The sequence below is a fragment of the Hipposideros armiger genome, unplaced genomic scaffold (genome assembly GCF_001890085.2).
Source record: "Hipposideros armiger isolate ML-2016 unplaced genomic scaffold, ASM189008v1 scaffold_28, whole genome shotgun sequence".
Taxonomy (NCBI): Eukaryota; Metazoa; Chordata; class Mammalia; order Chiroptera; family Hipposideridae; genus Hipposideros; species Hipposideros armiger.
This window is the reverse complement of record NW_017731378.1, coordinates 4530142-4548607: the sequence shown is the minus strand read 5'-3', so window position 1 is coordinate 4548607 and position 18466 is coordinate 4530142. Positions and strand designations below refer to the sequence as shown.

General features: G+C 45.7%; 1 protein-coding gene and 1 pseudogene across 1 annotated transcript; both read left to right on the top strand.

Annotated features, from left to right (window-relative positions):
- Positions 1-7017: 7017 nt before the first annotated feature.
- LOC109379702 (GTPase RhebL1 pseudogene) lies at positions 7018-7580 on the top strand (annotated as a pseudogene).
- Positions 7581-10718: 3138 nt separating this feature from the next.
- On the top strand, positions 10719-17456 carry CYP17A1 (cytochrome P450 family 17 subfamily A member 1). Its single transcript, XM_019636405.1, has 8 exons — positions 10719-11199; positions 12683-12821; positions 13024-13253; positions 13902-13988; positions 14895-15110; positions 15432-15601; positions 16242-16345; positions 16846-17456. The coding sequence occupies exons 1-8, from the start codon at positions 10903-10905 to the stop codon at positions 17127-17129; spliced, it is 1527 nt and encodes a 508-aa protein (XP_019491950.1). The 5' UTR covers positions 10719-10902; the 3' UTR covers positions 17130-17456.
- The last annotated feature ends 1010 nt before the right edge of the window (positions 17457-18466 follow it).

Here is an 18466-nt window from a genome sequence, read left to right as displayed (position 1 = left end):
CTGACCGACAGAAATTATAAAATAATAAATGCATTTTGTTTTAATCCACTAAGTTTGTGGTAGCATTATACAGCAATAGAAAACTAATACACCACCAGAACTTGTTTGAAATATGTACAATCTATGACAATGCACCTCATCCCTTTTATAAATCAAATAATCAGGATCTGCTCCTCACTTCTTCTATAGATGTTGATGTAAACAAAACCAACTCCATCTTTGTATCCCAGAGTTTTCATGCTGTGACCTTTGACCAACCTTAACGTCCTTAGCAAAGCATACCAAAGCCTTCTAGTTGACGATTATCTGTGTTCCTTAAAATGTAGCCAAAATTTTTTTGTTAGTAATGTCTCAAATGGCATGACAACTAAGACAAATATCAAATTAGTCATAGTATTGATGATAAACAATTACCTTTCACAAGACCACCGAGCGGTATGGCCCCCTGGCACGTACTGCATTCTTTGTCTTGTCAACCGTGAATACCTGGGTTATACTATTTAAAAAGTACTATAAGGGCTGGCCAAGTAGCTCAGTTGGTTATGAGCTCACTCAAGAGTTTGAGCTCTGAGCAACAGGGTTGCCGGTTTGAGTCCCAGCCCAAGCTGAGCTGCTGCTGAACTGCCAACAGGTGGCAGGATGACTCAGCTAAAAAAAAAAAAAGTACTATAACAGGGGTCTGTTAGCAGAGAATAATTTGTGCAGAACTGCTGGGTCATCTGTCTACTCCGACCCTACATTCCTGTAAGTAAATAATAAATTCTTTTATGTTCTATGGAGTTGCCTGCTTTGTTTGTCAGTCTTAAGATACCTTCTAATTTTGGTGTCCACTAAACCTTTGCCCCACCATCAAACACTTCTGAAAGTCAGTAATTCAGGGACAGATTCATGCCAATAATCATCCCTCAGAATGCCAATCAATCAACAATTGTAATGTCACATCTACGGATGCTTTCAGCCTGCTTACATCCATCAATCCCTGAAGTCAACGCTTCCCAAAAACTCTGTTGTGATCAGCAGTCTACTCTCAATAAATTTAATTTTGTCCTTTTATTTCATATACTCAGTTGTATTCTTGCCACCTTTTGACAGTTCTAGAGGATGCACCAAATCGCTTTTAAGACCCTCACTTGGCAGCATTTCCACGGACTCCAGATCAACGTCCACATTCACTGGACCCCTTGTGCCCTCCCTCTGTCTGACCTTCAGATCACATGCCACACGAGTTGGTCTCAAGAATTTGGGGGCGGCCAGTTAGCTCAGGGGGTTAGAGCGCAGGCTCATAACACCAAGGTTGCTGGTTCGATTCCCACATGGGCCAAGGAGCTGCACCCCTCACAACTAGATTGAAGACAACTACTTGACGTGGAGCTGATGGGTCCTGGAAAAACACACTGTTCCCCAATAAAATTTCTAAACAAAACAAAAAAAGGAGCAATTTGAATTCTAACTACTTCCAATGAGCTCCTGTTGCTAATTTTATTGTGTTATCCAATGCCATGTAGCCAAATAGATCTTTGTGTAAAGTCTTTATTTAGACTCAGGTCTTTGTATAGGGTAATTAGGCCTGGATCTTTGTATTAAGTAATAAGACCTTTGGGTTTGGAGATGCGCCATTTAGTTATTAATTTTATGTCTTTGTATAAGGTTATTAGACTTTTTGTTTGGTGGTATATTGTTTGATACATATTTTTGCCATTAACGTGATTATTCTCCTATAGCTTGACTTGCTTTTGCTGTTGCTTGTCTCTAAATATACAGTTAAGTTTCAAAGGTTTTTGCTTTTTCCAGGATCATCTTGTTTCTTTTGAATGTGTTCCATAGCAAATGGATAGAGTCATAGGCATGATAGTCTCCAACCCCTCCAAGCTGGCCCTTGAGGGTTAATGGGTTAGGTCTGTTAGACTGGAGACTGACTGATGTTATCACATGTAGTAAATCTCTTTTGCTCACTGAAACCACCTAACATTTTTCCACTGGTTGATTAACTAATTATGAATTATTGTTACTTTCTCCCTCTTGTATTACCATCTACTGGTATAATTTCCTTAATCCAGAAACTCTATGACCTTTACTCAATAAAGGGGAATCCTTAAATTGTGTTTCTGGAATTCATGAAGGGCCCATGACCAGAACACAACTTTTGGCACTACCAATACTAAAACTTGATGCAATATTGTTTGTCGATTGACTTCTTAGTAAGAATAAAAAGTGACGGTACCAGGCTTGATACAGGTAGTCCAGTCACTCTTCCAAAATCCAGTTCCTTACCAGAAGTCAAATTGTTCAGTTGACTGAACTGTAGCCCTTTCTAGGGCATTTCAAATTATTCAAATAAAAGAGTCAATATGCAATCCAATAGCTGGTATGCTTTAAAAATGATTAATGTCTTTAAAATACTTTTTAAAAAGGTTTTAAACTGCCTCAGAAACTCTTTAAAAATAAACAGCAAATGTGAATTACCTGATACCTTGATACCACCTGAAATAATTGCTGGTCCTAAAGGTAGAAAGTCTCAGCATTATACTACAGAAGCTCGTACAATACTACAAACATACTTTAAAGGTCATCACATTGAACAGGCTGCTGTGATTAAAAGTTTATATACAAGGACCTTATATAAAACAACAAAAATAATAACAAATTCATGGAGAAGATAAAGGATTCCATCATAAATACACAAAATCTGGCATACTAGATTCTCAGAAGAAAGACAAGGAAAAACTGAGTTTAAGACCTATGAAGATAAGATCTTTGGAAACCAACTTTGTCACCTGGCTGCATCGCATAAAACTTCAGATTGACTCTAGATGAAGTTCTGCATGACACACCTCATTCCAGGCAGTGCAGCGTGGCCCCAATATAAAACACTGATTGGGAAAGTTTTTCTAAAGTAACCGAGGGTGTGGCCAGTACATGCCTGATTTATAATTACATTAATCAGCATAAATTTGAAAAGGTATGATTCCAACTATATGACATTCTGATAAAGGCAAAACTATAGAAACACTAAAAAGATCAGTACTTGCCAGGTGTCAGGGGGAACATAGAGATTGTAGATAATCTGTATCATTTTTTTTCCTTACGTGTTTGATAGAATTCACCAATGAAACCATCTGGGCCTGATGCGTTCTGTTTTGGAGGGTTATTAATTATTGATTCAACTACTTGACGAGATATAGACCTGTTCAGATTATCTATTTCTAATTGTATGAGTTTGGGTAGATTGTGTTTTCAAGGAGTTGGTGCATTTCATTTAGGTTAAAATATGTGGACATAGAGTTGTTTATAGTATTCCTTTATTATCCTCTTAATGTCCACGGGGTCAGTTGTGATGGCCCCTCTTTCACTTCTGATATTAGCAATTTGTGTCTTCTCTATTAGGAAAAAAAAACAAAAACCCAGGTTAGCCTGGCTTGAGGTTTATCAATTTTATTGATCCTTTAAAAAACCAGCTTTAGTTTTATCGATTTTCTCTATTGCTTTCCTATTTTAAATTTTATTGATTTCTGCTTTTTTACTATTTATTTTCTTCTGCTTGATTTAGGTTTATATGGCTTTCCTTTCCCTAGTTTCCTAAGATGGAAATTTAGAGTATTGATTTTAAATCTTTCTTCTTTTCTTTCTTTTTTTTTTAAAGATTTTATTGGGGATTTAGGGGAGAGGAACAGACAAGTTGCTGTTGTTTTGTTCTTCAGTCTAGTTGTGGAGGATGTTGCTTTACTGGCCCAAGCTGGCACCATCATTGTGCTCTTCCCGGGCGAGGCAGATCAGTCGCCGGCCTCTGGACAGCCGCTCATGGAGGCTGCTGGCCCCTCATGCTGGCTACCTGCCACTCACGTTAGCTTATGGCAGCCCACTGCAGCAGGGGCTGCAGCCTACACCATCGCTGGTGACCCACGGCAGCCCAGCCCCAGGTCGAGCTGCCGTTCACCATCTTAGCTGCAGAAGGTGCAGCGTCACTGGCCCTCATACATGGGATCCCAACCGGGGCCCTCTGGCATCCCAACCCAGTTCTTAACCAACACATCACTCTGCTGGCCCAGATCTTCTTTTCTAACACATGTATTCAATGCTATAAATTTCCCTCTAAGTACTACTTTCACTGCATCCCACAAATTTTGATAACTTGTATTTTCATTTTTATTTAGTTCAAAATATTTTTAAGATTTCTTCTTTGACTCGTGTTATTTAGTTTCCAAATATTTGGGAATTTTTCCCGCTATTTTTCTGTTATTGGTTTCTGTTATTATGTGATCTGAGCACACACTTTGTGTGATTTTTGTTCTTTTAAACTAGTTGAGGTGTGTTGTATGGCCAGAATAATAGTCTATCTTGGTGAATGTTCATGTGAGCTTGAGAAGAATGAGTATTCTGATCTTGTGGATTGAAGTAGCCTATAAATGTTGATTAGATCCAGTTGATTTATAGCTAATGAACACTAATTATCTGGGTCAGGGCAACTGCAATGATGCCTAATTTTGGCAGGAAGTTCAGAAAAAACATGTATGCAACTTACTTGGATAAATGTAATTACTAAAAATATCTTTATGTTCTGAGAAGACTCCTGCTTTTTGGCTAAGATGGAGTGACAAGAATTGGGTTTACCCTCACACATGAAACCAACTAGGTAAAAAAGTAGATAAAACATATGAAATAACAGTTTTTAAAGACATTGGACATCAGACAATAAAGGCCAGTGATCTCTGAGGGATGGGAAACAAATGAGATGAGTCCAATGATTTCCCCAGCTTACTGCCTGAACGAATTTCTAAGCTATGGCACAGGGAAGGAAAACAGAAGCAGAGCCTGGTGGAGGAGACAAGACTGGGAATCTGGGGAGGTCAAGGAGACTAGTGCTCAAAGGACAGTGGAGAGAGCTTTACGAAGAAAAACTCTAGACATCTGCAGAGTGGTGGGTACCCTTGAATCTTTACCTGAGTCCCAGTAAGGGCATTCATGTGGGAAAACTACGCAAGGCCAGTGAAAGAACCACCTGAAAGGATTAGCAGAAACCATGTTTCTTGCTCCCACAGGGCTCACAGTCCTTCTTGTTCCCATCAGCCAGAGTGAAAAACTTATTAATTCTTGGCTCATTGCATTGATCACTCAGAAGCGTTTTTGTTTTAGTAGCGAGGCAAAATTAGCGCTAGATTCAATGTTGCTCTGGTCTCACCCAACAACTCAAAAGCAAAAGTAAGACCCAAAGGATCAAACCAGCAAAGGTGATAAAATGCAATCATATACATTTGGGAATTTTTGTTTATATTTTGAAATGGTAGCTTTATTTTTTATAAATTAATTAAAATACAAATTTCTTTATTAACTAAGATTTTTCAGTAATCAGATGATAAATGTATCGCCAACACCCAAGGATGAAAGTGAAATGTATAGTTATACTGGGTTGTGACTAGGACTCTTAAATCAGCATCTGAGATCACTGCCCCCATTGTTCATAATGGTGCAGGATCAGATCTCAAAAAAGAGAATTTGATGAGCTTAACTCATGCTGAGAATTTATTCCCGCTGGGCCATATTCTCCTAATCGAATCATGGTCACAAGGCACAAACTGTGGGTGAAGTCAGATGAATGTAGGACGCAATGATTGCCATCTCTAGTATAAGAGTCATCCATTTCTAAACTCTATGAGGGTCAAGCTCAGTACCTATTTGTTGAAGGTTGAATATTGGTGATAGTTAAAACCTTGAGAGGGGTGAGATCAGCCAGGGAGAATGTAGATGGAGAAGGGCCAAGGACAGATTTGACATACATGAGATGACAGTGGGAACAAGAGGAGGAACAAAAGAATTACAAAGAACCCAGGGCTGCATGATATTTCATATTACAGTTTAAAGACGGTGAAAATAATCAATAATGCTAATGGAGAATTTTTATAACAGAAGGTCTGAAAGGCATCCAATGAATTTGGCAATATGAAGGCCATTGCTGACGTTTTTAACAGAAGTACCAATAGTTTGGTGGGGTCAGAGGCCAAACTGCAACAAGTGTACAGCGAATGGGGACTAAGATAGAGACATGAGTATCTATTATATTATTTTACTAAGAAGTCTGATTGAAGGGAAGGAGAGAAATTAAAGGAAAATTAGAGGGGAATGTAGCATCAGTAGATTTTTAAATTTCATTTGGGATAAAAGTCTTGCATGTATGTGTCAGCGGAGGAGAAAAAGACAATAGAGAGGATGAGTTGAAGATGCAGGAGAAAAATGATGAAAGAAACAAGAATCTGTGGTCTGTGGGAGCTATGAGGGAACAGGATCCAGGACATCGGTGGAGGGGTCAACTTTTTGTTTTGTTTTGTTTTGTTTTTTTAGCTAAGCCATCCTGCCACTTGTTGGCAGCACAGAGGCAGCTCAGCTTGGGCCGGGCATCGAACTGTTGTTGCTCAGAGCTCACATTCTTGAGTGAGCTCTTAACCAACTGAGCCACTTGACCGGCCCCAGGGGTTGATTTTTTTAAAATATATTATTTATTACAGTTAAAACATTTTCTATCTCTGTTCCTCTTTTCCTTTTTTCTTTAATTTTTAACTCAACTTTGAAATGGATAATGCATTCACATGATTCAAATTTTTTTAAAGGTACAAAAGGGTATATACGCTGAAAAGTCTTGTCCAACAGTGGGGCAAAGGTGTAATGGCCACTGTAATGAGAAGGTATCTTAAGACTGACAAACAAAGCAGGCAACTCCATAGACCATAAAAGAATTTACTATTTACTTACAGGAATGTAGGGTCGGAGCAGACAGATGACACAGCACAAATTATTCTCTGCTAACAGACTCCTGTTATAGCATTTTAATGGTATAACCCAGGTACTCATGATTGACAAGACAAAGAATGCAGTTTGTGCCAGGGGCCATACCACTCGGTGGTCTTGTGAAAGGTAATTGTTTATCATCGATACTATGACCAATCTGGTATTTATCTCAGTTGTCATGCCATTTCAACCATTACTAACAAAAATATTTATGACTGGCAGTTTTGCAAGCCCCTTTTGGACCTGCTCCTGCCATGCCGCTCGTCTGCTGTAGAAAGGTGGTTATCCTCGGATACCACTCTGTAGCTTACAGCAAGATAGTGACTCTTGGCAAAGACGAGTTTCACCTACACCTGGTGGATAAAGCAGGGCAGCTTCCAAGTCATTGAGAGTCTGTACCAAAAGCTACAGGAAGGCCATGGGAAAGCCCAGCTGCCGATGGTGCTAATGGGGAACAAGGCAGATCTCGCTCCAAACGGGGAGGTCCAGGCAGTTGAAAGGAAGAAGCTGGCAGAGTCGTGGGGTGCGACATTTATGGAGTCATCTGCTCAAGAGAATCAGCTGGATCAAGGCATCTTCACCAAAGTTATCCAGGCAATTGCCCACGTGGAGAACTCCTACGGGCAAAAGCGCCGTTGCCATCTCATGTGAGCCCTCAGGCATGGGGTAGCTGCCTTGATTCTGCCCCTGGCACTTGCCAGGCTCCAGTGGGAGCAGGTCCTCAGGAATTCATAGGTATGGTTGCCAGCTGTGTTCTTGGCCCTCTGGGCACACAGTACGGCACCCTCATGTTTGCATACTTTCCCCAGGCTCCAGTGGCCTGGTTGTCAATGTTTACAAAGGGGCAAGAATGTCTCATGGACTCTGGCCTCAGCTCTGTTTTTGCTAAATGAATTCTTATAGCCTGCAGGGTGGCGACATGAGTCCTGGGCATTATTTATTCAGGATCCGGTCTCCTATGTAGATTTGGGGTTTTGGCTGGGTGAAGGGAGCTGGGGACTCTAGAAGTGGAGATGGCTCCCTGGGTGATACTGTATATATGCAAATAAACCGGGAAATCTTTTTTTTTTAATATTTATGGTTACATTTTATGGAACACACATAATCATCAACTAGAAGGCTTTGGTATGCTTTGCTAAGGATGTTAAGGCTGGTCAAAGGTCTTAGCATGAAAACTCAGGGATACAAAGATGGAGTTGGCTTTGTTTACATCAACATCTATACAGTCTTCCACCACCACCCCCAGCTTCCTAATTTTTTTTCCACAGACAACCAAATTATGATGAAAAAGTTTTGAAAGTAGATAGCGGTGATGGTTATACAACATTGTGAGTATATTTAATGCTACTTAATTGGATACTTTAAAATGGTTAAAATGGTAAATTTTATGGTATGTATACTTTATTTTTTTTTATTTTTTATTTATTATTTTTTTTTTTAGCTGAGCCATCCTGCTACCTGTTGGCAGCTCAGCTCGGGCTGGACTCGAACCACTGTTGCTCAGAGCTCAAGCTCTTGAGCGAGCTCTTAACCAACTGAGCCACTCAGCCGGCCCTGGTATGTATACTTTAACATAATAAAACCAATGTTTTAAAAACATCGTATAGGCCTTTTTGAGCTTCCTTTGCTTGGCCCACTCCAAACTCTTTGGAGTGTACTTTCTCTTCTAATAATGGCCCTTGAGCCATTCTCTGCTGCTCGGGCCCGCTTCTGCTTCTTTGAAATGTATTTTTTCTTCTAATAAATCTCCTTTCCTGCAACTTTACCTCTCTGGTCCGTATCTCCATTCTTTGGTTCCACGAGACCACGATCCTGGTACACACCGGGATCAAAAAATCCTGCTTCAGTAGTAAAATGTAACCTCTGATTATTGCCTTTTTGGGGTCAAGTCCCACCATCTGAGTACTTATCTGAGTGATGTAGAACTAGTTTTAGGTCTCCCTGGGGATGGCTGGAGTATTTAGGACTCTGATCTGGGGGTGTCCAAGGCTTGACTCGAGAATAGTGGATCCAGGAGTCGAATTCTGGTACTTTCACTGCAATGGGAGTGGAAAAGGTTACTGTGTAGGGACCTTTCCAGACAGGATCTAGGCTAGGAGATAGAGAAGAAAGAGTTTTAATAAGAACTTCATCCCTTCGGTTAAACAAGGGTTTTTGATCCATTCAGGGCTGGGCTTCTGACAATTGTCAAATAGCCTGTTGGAATTGAGTTAGAGAGGTTACATGTTGGGTTAACTATAGCCTCTTGGTCGGTTAGGAGGTCATTGGTTAGAAAAGGTCTCCCATATTATATCTCAAAAGGGCTTAGGCCACATTAATGGAAGTATTTCGAAAGCGAAGGAGAACTATGGGGAGTAAAGCTATCCAATCCTGGCTGGTTTCCTGAGATAGCTTTCCAAGATGTTTTTTGATGATGTCATTGGTCTTTTCCACCTTGCCTGAGGATTGGGGTCTCCAGGCACAGTGGAGGTGGTAATCAATCCCCAAGGCCTTTAGATACACCGTCAGTGACTGGGGACTTGAAGGAAGGTCCATTGTCACTCTGAAGAGACCTGGGGAGGCCAAACCTAGGTATAATTTCCATGATTAGAACCTTCACGACTTCTATTGCCTTTTCTGTCTTATAAGGAAAGGCTTTGACCCAGTGGGTGAAGGTGTCTATCCATACTAGGAGATATTTATGCCCCTTGGCTTTGGGCATGTGGGTGAAGTCTAACTGCCAGTCGTCCCCTGGGCATTTGCCTTGTCTTTGCACCCCTATGGGTATCTGAGGGTGAGTTAGAGGATTATTCTTATGGCAGACTTCACAGGATGTAAGAATATGTTGTATAGTCTTTTGAAGATCTTTTCCTGTGAATAATTATTGGGCGATTTGTAAAGTTTTGTCCCTTCCCAAGTGGAAGGTTTGGTGGAGAGTTTTCAGAACTTCCCATTGATTGGCAGCTGGGAGATGTAAATGACCATCCTCTCCTTGTAACCAACCCATGGGTTGGGTGGTATAGCCCCTTGTTTGGGCCCATTCCTGTTCTTTTTGAGTATATTGGGGCTTGATTTGGATTATGGAGCCATCCCAAACTAGAGAAGCTGGTATAGGATTGAGACCTAGTTTGGCCGCATTTCTAGCTGCCTGCTCTGCTAATCTGTTGCCTTCAGAGATCTCATCAGTCCCCCTTTGGTGTCCCCTGCAATGTATGACAGCTATTTCTTGAGGAGAGTGTACTGTCTGTAGCAGTGTGTTAATCTCCTGGTGATATTTGATGGGTGACCCTGGGCTGTTAAGAAGCCTCTTTCTTTCCAAATGTTGCCATGGGCATGTGATACTAAGAAGGCGTATTTTGAGTCAGTATAGATTGGCTCTCTTTCCTTTGCTCAGCTTCAGTGCTTGGGTGAGAGCTATCAGCTCGGCCAGCTGTGCACTGGCTCCGGATGGAAGGCTTGCATACAAAATAAATAAATAAATAAATAATAAACAATTAAAAAATAAAAATAAAAACATCGTATAGCTAGAAAGTGGTCAAGCTAGGATTTAAACCCAAACCTATCTGACCCTAGGTCCCATGCTCTCAACCCTGGGGCTTCACTGCCTCTGGAAGGAGCAGCAAAGCATGACATCTGGGTTCTTGCTGTCACTATCTTGTGTGATCGTATACACACCTAACCTTTTAAGGCCTCATTTTCTCAGCTGTTACATAATAAGACTAGATAAAATATCTTTGACAGTCCCTGCTGGTTGTAACCTTCCCGACAGTCATCTATCCATGGATTTTGATTTTACAGCAGAGAATGCCCCAAACCTGATTCCTGACCCAGATACCATTTGTTCCTGGCGCACTCTGGGGACAGGGAGGGGGACAAGCTGTCCTCCCCTTACCTCGCCCCTCCCTTAGGGGTTTGCCCTGGAGTTGGGCCAGCCCTTTAGGAGGCCTCCACTCCCTCTTTATTTCCCCATTCTGGGAGAGGGTTCAGGCCTGGCTGTCCTCCAGGATAAACTTCCACAAGGCAAGAGATAATACCAAGTCAAGGTAAAGATCAGGGCAGCCCTTAAAAAGATCTCCTTGAGCCCTAGAGTGGCTGCAGCTCTTCTGCTCCCCAGCTGTCTGTCCTGCCTGCCGGCGCCCGGCAACCATGTGGGGACTCCTGGCTCTCTTGCTGCTCACCCTAGCCTATTTCCTTTGGCCCAAGGTAAAGTGCCCTGGTGCCAAGTACCCCAAGAACCTCCCGGCCCTGCCCTTGGTGGGCAGCCTGCCATTCCTCCCCAGACATGGCCATCCGCATGTGAACTTCTTCAAGCTACAGGAAAAATACGGCCCCATCTATTCCTTTCGAATGGGTAGCAAGACTACAGTGATGATTGGCCACCACCAGCTGGCAAAGGAGGTGCTTATCAAGAAGGGCAAGGAATTCTCCGGACGGCCCCAAGTGGTAAGCACTGCCCATCGTGCCTCCTCTCCCGCTAGCCCCTGGGGTTGTTCAGTTCTTTGGCCAAGACCATACCTGGAATGACCCTTCCAGCTCCAAAGACATGTAATTCTTCCAAAAAACGGACTATCAGGGGTAAGGGTGGAGAGTGTACCCCTCAAGGCCCCACCTAGCCTCTGAACTGAGGCAGGAAGAATTAAAGAAAGGGCTGCCTCAGAGGTGGAGTGGGGGGTAAGAGCGGTGGCCTGAGGGGGTCAGGGAGCTCTCACCCTGAACTAGATAATGATCTCTCTCAGCCTAGACTTCCCTAATTGGCTAAAAGAGTGCATAGAAAGACCTTAGCCCAGTGCCCAGTGCAGCAAGTGCTTAATAAATAGTTTTACGGATGTTCCTCTTCATGTGAAAAATGGGGACAGTAATTACTGTCCTCTGTGCGAAACTGCAAGGGAGAAGCAGCCTGGCTCTGGGAGGGCTGGGGTTGCTGTTTCTCTGGAGCTGTCCCCAGGTGCTCCAGCTCCCGGGGGGCTGACTCATGGTAGCATTTCAAGGACAATGATGATTCATCCTACTGAACGTTCGGTGGTGCTCCTGGGGGGAAACGGGGGCCTCACCATCCAGGACCACTGCCCACACCCCATCCCAGAGCCCTGCTGCTGAGTCCTCCCCTAAACACTCCAGGCAGGGCCCCCCCGGCCACTCATCTTTGATCAGGTCAAGGGATGGCTTGGCTTTCCTTGGACCAGGCAGCCAGGTTTGCTGCCGACTCCCTCCCTCCCATCTCTGCTGAGCTCTTCTCTCTGGTGCAAAAAGGAAGGAGGAGGCTGGTCAGCTGGGGCTTGTGGGTCAGGGGAGAGAACAGAGGAGGCTTTGGACCCTTATGCTTTTTGGGGTGCGTCTGGGAAGAGGCGGCTTCGTCCAAGTTCAGATTGGGTGGGCAAGACATCTGCACTCTCCAGATGTGGCCCTGTGGTGGGCACATAGCCTTGCAATGGAAGGGCAAAACAAAAAGGAGATGAGCTGCTGGGGTGTTAACGTCCCTCGGAGGGCCAGGCAAAGGCAGAGGTCTGGGCAGTCCTCAGTCGCTACAAGCCCCTACCCCCGCTCCTGCCCCCAGAACAGGCACAATTCAGAGTTTATCCCATCAACAGCAGCCTTCCCCTGGTCAGAAACTGATGAGAAATGCGAGGCCCAGAGGTCACCCTGTGGTTGAACTGAACCCCAGAACCCCTGCATTTTAATTCAGGGTTCTTTCTTTCTCTCACTCTGTCTCACTGATGGAATTGGGAGTCAAGGGGACTTAGACCCTGCCCTACCCCTACCAAGGCCTCACAGTCATGGTGGAGGAGAACAGGGATGCCCCACATGGGGGCCAGCATGGTGGGTAGCTTCCTTCTCCCTCAGGAAGGGGGAATGGGATGTAGGAGGCGCAGGGCAAGGGCGGGTAGATGGTCTCTGATTTCCTACAGCCTTTCCTGCTTCTCCAAAGACGACTCTAGGCATCCTGTCAGACAACCAAAGAGGCATTGCCTTTGCTGACCACGGTGCCGCCTGGCAGCTGCACCGGAAGCTGGTGATGTCCGCCTTTGCCCTGTTCAAGGATGGCAACCAGAAGTTAGAGAACATCAGTAAGTGCCCAGCGGGCCCCTGGGGCTCCGGAGGAAGAAGGTTGGGGAGGTGAGAAGGGTTATGGATGGCCCAATCTAGCGTTTTCTTGGCTAATGCTGCCATCTAGTGGCCATCTGCTATCTGTCCCTGGCTAAGAAGGAACTGAGAGAAAGTGAAGGTGCTGCTTAATCCCCCAGCCTCATGTTCCTTTTCTCCCCTCAGTATGTCAGGAAATCAGTTCATTTTGTGATGTCCTGACCACCCAGAATGGACAGTCCATAGATTTGTCCTTGCCTCTCTTCCTGGCGGTGACCAACATAATCTGCTTGATCTGCTTCAGCATCTCTTACAAGAAAGGGCACCCTGTGCTGAAGACCATACAGAAATACAACGAAGGCATCATGGATTCTCTGGGCAAAAGCTCTGTGGTAGACATATTCCCCAAGTTGAAGGTGAGGATGCGACCAGGCCCCACCTTCAGATCCAAGCAGATCCTGACAGTGTCCCCAATTCTTCTTTCTTACTGCCCAGCTCCAGACCCACCTTTTTCCTGACCACCTCAGTCACAGTGACCTCTGCTTCCTCTGACCCTTAAAACCTCACCACTTCTCTACATACACAGGTTTAGCTTTTTAATTATGCATTTCATACTCATGATAATGGCTCTCATTTATTTAGTAATTACCGTGTGCCTATATTGAGAACTCCACATGCATTAGTCATGGCATTCCCCTTGGAGGTAGGTTTTATTATCCCCATACAGATGAGAATACAGGCTTTGAGAAGCCCAGGGACTTTCCCGAGACTCAGACTCAAATCTATCTCACTTTCAAGGGCTGGGCACACAGCAGTCTCCTAAGTAGCCCTCCAGCAGTGCTTGATGTTTGATTGAATGGGGAGGGGGAAGCAGAGACCACTGCCTTCTCCCTTGTTTGGAATTGTCCTAGTTGTCATGGATGGTCCCATTTTGGCTGAAGGTTGGAGTTGGAGTGGGAACTCTCCGGAGACAGAAGGCTAGGATCTGCCCCCAGGAGGGAGTCTAGTAGCTGTAGGAGCAAACTGGAAGAGGGTTGGATTTGACATTTCTTCCTGTTTTCCAGATTTTCCCTAACAAAACCCTGGAAAATATGACGGCTTGTGTTAAAATGCGAAATGATTTGTTGACGGGAATCTACACAAAGCAAAAGGTAGGTAATGGTGCAGAAGACATTATGAGGTAGGTTGAAAGTGTCATGAGACTCATTTTTAAAGTGGACTTGAATTTTAAAAAAAGAAAAGAAAAGAAAGTGTCATGAGAGCAGGGTTAGGGTCAATTTTGGATACCGCAGGATCTCTAGCACCTGACAGAGAGCCCGGCACATACTAAGTACTCAATAAAAACTGACTTAAGGGCCGGCTGAGGGGCGCGTCAGTTAAGAGCTGGCTTGGGACGCCAGAGGGCCCCGGTTCGGATCCCACATATGAGGAGTGACACTGCCCTCTACAGCTAAGATGCTGAACAACAGCTCAACCTGGAGCTGGGCTGCTGTGAGTCACTGGCAACGGCGTAGGCTGCAGCCCCTGATGCAGTGGGTTGCCATGGGCTACCGTGTGTAGCCAGCAGCCAGCGTAAGTGGCCAGCAGCCGCCATGAGCGGCCGTCCTGAAGCCGGCGACTGATCTGCCTCGCCCAGGAAGAGCGCAATGATGGTGCCAACTTGGGCCGGTGAAGCAATGTCCTCTACAACTAGACTGAAGAACAAAAGGACACCAACGTGTCTGTTCCCCTTCCCCCAATTCCCCAGCACTGTTCCCATCCCCCAATTCCCCAATTAAAATCTTAAAAAAGAAAAAAAAACTGACTTAACTAAGGAATAAGGGTGGGGAAGTGAGGAATTGAAGAGGATCCTAGATGGGACCTATCCATCCCCAAAATTTAAAGAGGACCTCGCACTGCCTCACCTCCACCAACTCATAGGTTTTGACTAGACTCACTCCACTCCCTCGCTTCCAAGCAGAAGAAGCTTTTGTATCTGCAATCTGGGAAGGAAGTATGGCGGGGTGTTGCAGATGGGGCTACTTCTGTATCACTGTTTTCCAACCTCACCCAACCAGGAGAACTTCAGCAGCAACTCTATCACTAACATGGTGGACATCATGATCCAAGCCAAGATGAACTTGGACAATAACAACACTGGCCCAGACCAGGATTCAGAGCTGCTTTCAGATCGATACATTCTTGCTACCATCGGGGACATCTTCGGGGCTGGTCTGGAGACCACCACCTCTGTGGTGAAGTGGACTACGGCCTACCTGCTTCACAATCCTCAGGTGGGCCTCTCCTTCCTCTAGTCTTCTCAACCACTCTCGACCCCAGTCAGACTCGCTTCTAGCTCCAGAGAGAGGGAGAGTCACGACCCCCAGGCCTTTTATGCAGGATGATTGGGCTGCCCTGTCCTCACCCAAGCAGTGGTTGGCCAGATCCTAGCACAGAGCTGCCCCATCATCTGGAAGGAAAGCTTAGGCCACAGAGCCACCACTAGGAAGGGTGTAGGCTGGCTCTCCCAAATGTGACAATAGGATTCTCTTCTAAGGCCATGCTTCTTCTGGACTTAAGCAGTCTGGTCACATCCACCCTTCTCTGGCCCCCAGTTGCAGAAGAAGATCCAGGAGGAAATTGACCAGAACGTAGGTTTCAGCCGCACACCCACTATCAGTGACCGGAACCACCTCGTCCTGCTGGAGGCCACCATCCGAGAGGTGCTTCGCATTAGGCCCGTGGCCCCCACGCTCATCCCCCATAAGGCTGTCGTCGACTCTAGGTGTGCCTTCCCTCCCAATAACATCCAGCCCTTTGATGCATTATTCAACAGTTTACCAGCTCAGGTGGTCCCTCCTCTACTCCCCCACCTGCCCAGCTTGCTGGTCAACCAACCTATAGTCAACCATTTGACTGTCAGTCATCCTATCCATGACCCTATTGATTAATGAATCCGCCACCCACTAACACCCAATGACTAACCCACAGATCTACCTGACCTCCCTTCGAAGCTGTCTGCTGTCCTGGAGACATGTGGTCTGGGATCAAAGACTAGTGTTCTATGGTCCTACCCAGTGCAATAGCCACAACACACACACACACACACACACACACACACACACACACACACACACACACACACACACTGCACCAGCTCAAAATGCAAACCCACATGCCTTGACAGACACGAATGTCCACCTGCAAAAGTGCTGATACTTAAGTGCTTGTCAGGAAGAGAAGGCTGGAGAAAGGCTGGGTTCATATTAGGTAAATCCAGCAGAAGCTGAGGAAGAGATGAGGGAGTGGGCGTGAGGGAGTAATGGGCTCTTTTCCCCAGGGTGGGGAACTGTGGAGGCTTAGGGCCAAGCAGGCAGGGGAGGACAACATTCCAGACCCCCTCTTCCTCTCCCTCTCTGGAGCAGCATCGGCGAGTTTGCCATTGACAAGGGCACAAATGTTATCATCAATTTGTGGGCGCTGCATCACAATGAGAAGGAGTGGCACCAGCCCGACAAGTTCATGCCTGGTGAGTATGTGTTGTGTCCTGCCCCCAGTAGCCTGTCCTCTGTGCTCCACTACTCTGGCACCACCTCCCCTCCGCCAAGCTGGCAACTAGAAAACTCCTGGCTCCAGCCACATGGACCTGTTGATACCCGCCCCATCCTACCGTAGATTTACACAAACGATTCACGGCTGGGTTTCCTACGTTCTCCTTCCAACAACTGCAAATCTCCTCCTCTCGGAAGCCTTCTAGGCATATGTCTCCCATTAAGTTGGCTCTCTCTCCCCTCGGATGGTGGCATTTTCATCTGTTGATATTGCTTCCTGTCTATCCTTCCTGAATATTTCGCTTCCTTTGTGTGATTAAGGGCTACCTGAGAGCAGTGCTGTTCTCTCTCCTCAGGCTAGGGTTCCCCCAGGCATGGTGGTTCCACGTCCTCAGACGGGGGCTCCTTGGTCAGGACAGAGGCACTCTTCTACTTACTCTGGCCCTGGCCCCTGCCTGACGCCTCTCCATGTCCACAGAGCGTTTCCTGGACCCCACAGGGAGTCAGCTCATCTCGCCATCGTTAAGCTACTTGCCCTTTGGAGCAGGACCTCGCTCCTGTGTAGGTGAGAACCTGGCCCGCCAGACGCTCTTCCTCTTCATGTCCTGGATGCTGCAGAGGTTCGACCTGGAGGTCCCGGATGATGGGCAGCTGCCCTCCCTGGAGGGCAAACCCAATGTGGTCTTTCTGATTGACCCTTACAAAGTGAAGATTAAGGTGCGCCAGGCCTGGAGGGAAGCCCAGGGTGAGGCTAGCACCTAGAAGCCATACCTAGCACACTACACTATCTTGTGTGGCCCCACAGCACAGAATTAGGGGTGCTACGCCACCCTCTCCTGCTATTCCTCCCTCCTCATGGCCCACTCTGCCTCCTTTTCTACCCTGCAACCCTGACAGTGACATGCATAAAGTTTTTCTTTAGAAGTCCCTGAGCAACTCATTCCTTTAATTTGTTCACTCATTCTTTCACCAAATATTTTATTGAGTACTTCCTATGTGCCGCTCACTGTCCCTGGACACTCAAGTGCCCTGGTCTAATGAAACTGGCATTTCTAGCAAAGAGTGACAAATAAATAAGCATTTCAGAGACTCAGAAGTACTTTGAAGTCAATTTTACTAGCTGATGGTGATTTGAGAAGAGAATAGCAGAGATAAGTGGTTGCCACTGCAAACTAGTGGTTAGTGAAGGTGTGAAGCGCTGGGGGAAAGTGTCCTGCGCTGACAGAGCAGCAGGTGAGAAGTTATGAAGGTGGGAGAGGTCAGTGTGGCTGGAGCAGAGTAGAGCAAATGAAGGAGAGAGTGGTCCCTGAGGTCAGATTGGAGACAAGGGTCACAGGTGCCTGAAATGGAGCCTTTGAAATTAGCAGGAAGGAATCTAGGTTTTTATTCCAAGTGTGATAGGAAGTCACGGGAGAGTTTAAACACGTAAGTGGACAAGTCTGCATATTTTTAAAAGATCACCCTAGCTGCTGAGTGGAGATTGATCTGTAGAGGGATGAGAGTGGGCTCAGGGAGGAGGACGTTGTTGTGCTGGTCCAAGTGAGCAAGATAATGGTGGCTTAGAACCTTGGTGACAGCAGTGGAAATGGCGAGAAGTGGTGGGATCGTTTCAATTTTGAAAGTAGAGCAACGGATCTTATTTGCTTTGACCCAAACAGGCATCACTGCATGTACCTCAAAGGTCTGGCTTTGGGGGAATTTGTGTAATCCACAAACTCAACCCACCACTACCCATCCTTTGTGTCTTGGTCTCCAAAGACTGGCTGGTCTCCTTTCCTCATCCTGTCCTGAGGTAGACCCTGCCAGGAAAGGGCTTCCACAGGGGCCTTCTGCTGAAGTACCCCAATCCCAGGAAGTCTGTAAATGTTGGAACCCAGACTTTTTCATACTGTGAAACCAGCATCTTTAAACCTTGGCCACTGGCCAGTCTGCAAATGAAAGATGTCCCAAGACGCCCCAGGGGAAACTGGCCCTGCCCTTTAGCCTAGGGAGAGGCTCCAACCCCAGCTCCTTGGCGCCAGCCAGACCAAGGTCAGATGATCAACAACCCTGTCCTTCTCTTCTGACTGGAGGAGGGTTCTGGAAGGGCCAGCAGGCAA

Coding starts and splice junctions, on each gene's coding strand:
- CYP17A1 (XM_019636405.1), top strand. CDS start 10,903: ATGTGGGGACTCCTGGCTCTCTTGCTGCTCACCCTAGCCTATTTCCTT. Junction 13,254..13,901: donor ACATATTCCCCAAGTTGAAG/GTGAGGATGCGA, acceptor CCTGTTTTCCAG/ATTTTCCCTAACAAAACCCT. Junction 15,111..15,431: donor ACCTGCTTCACAATCCTCAG/GTGGGCCTCTCC, acceptor TCTGGCCCCCAG/TTGCAGAAGAAGATCCAGGA.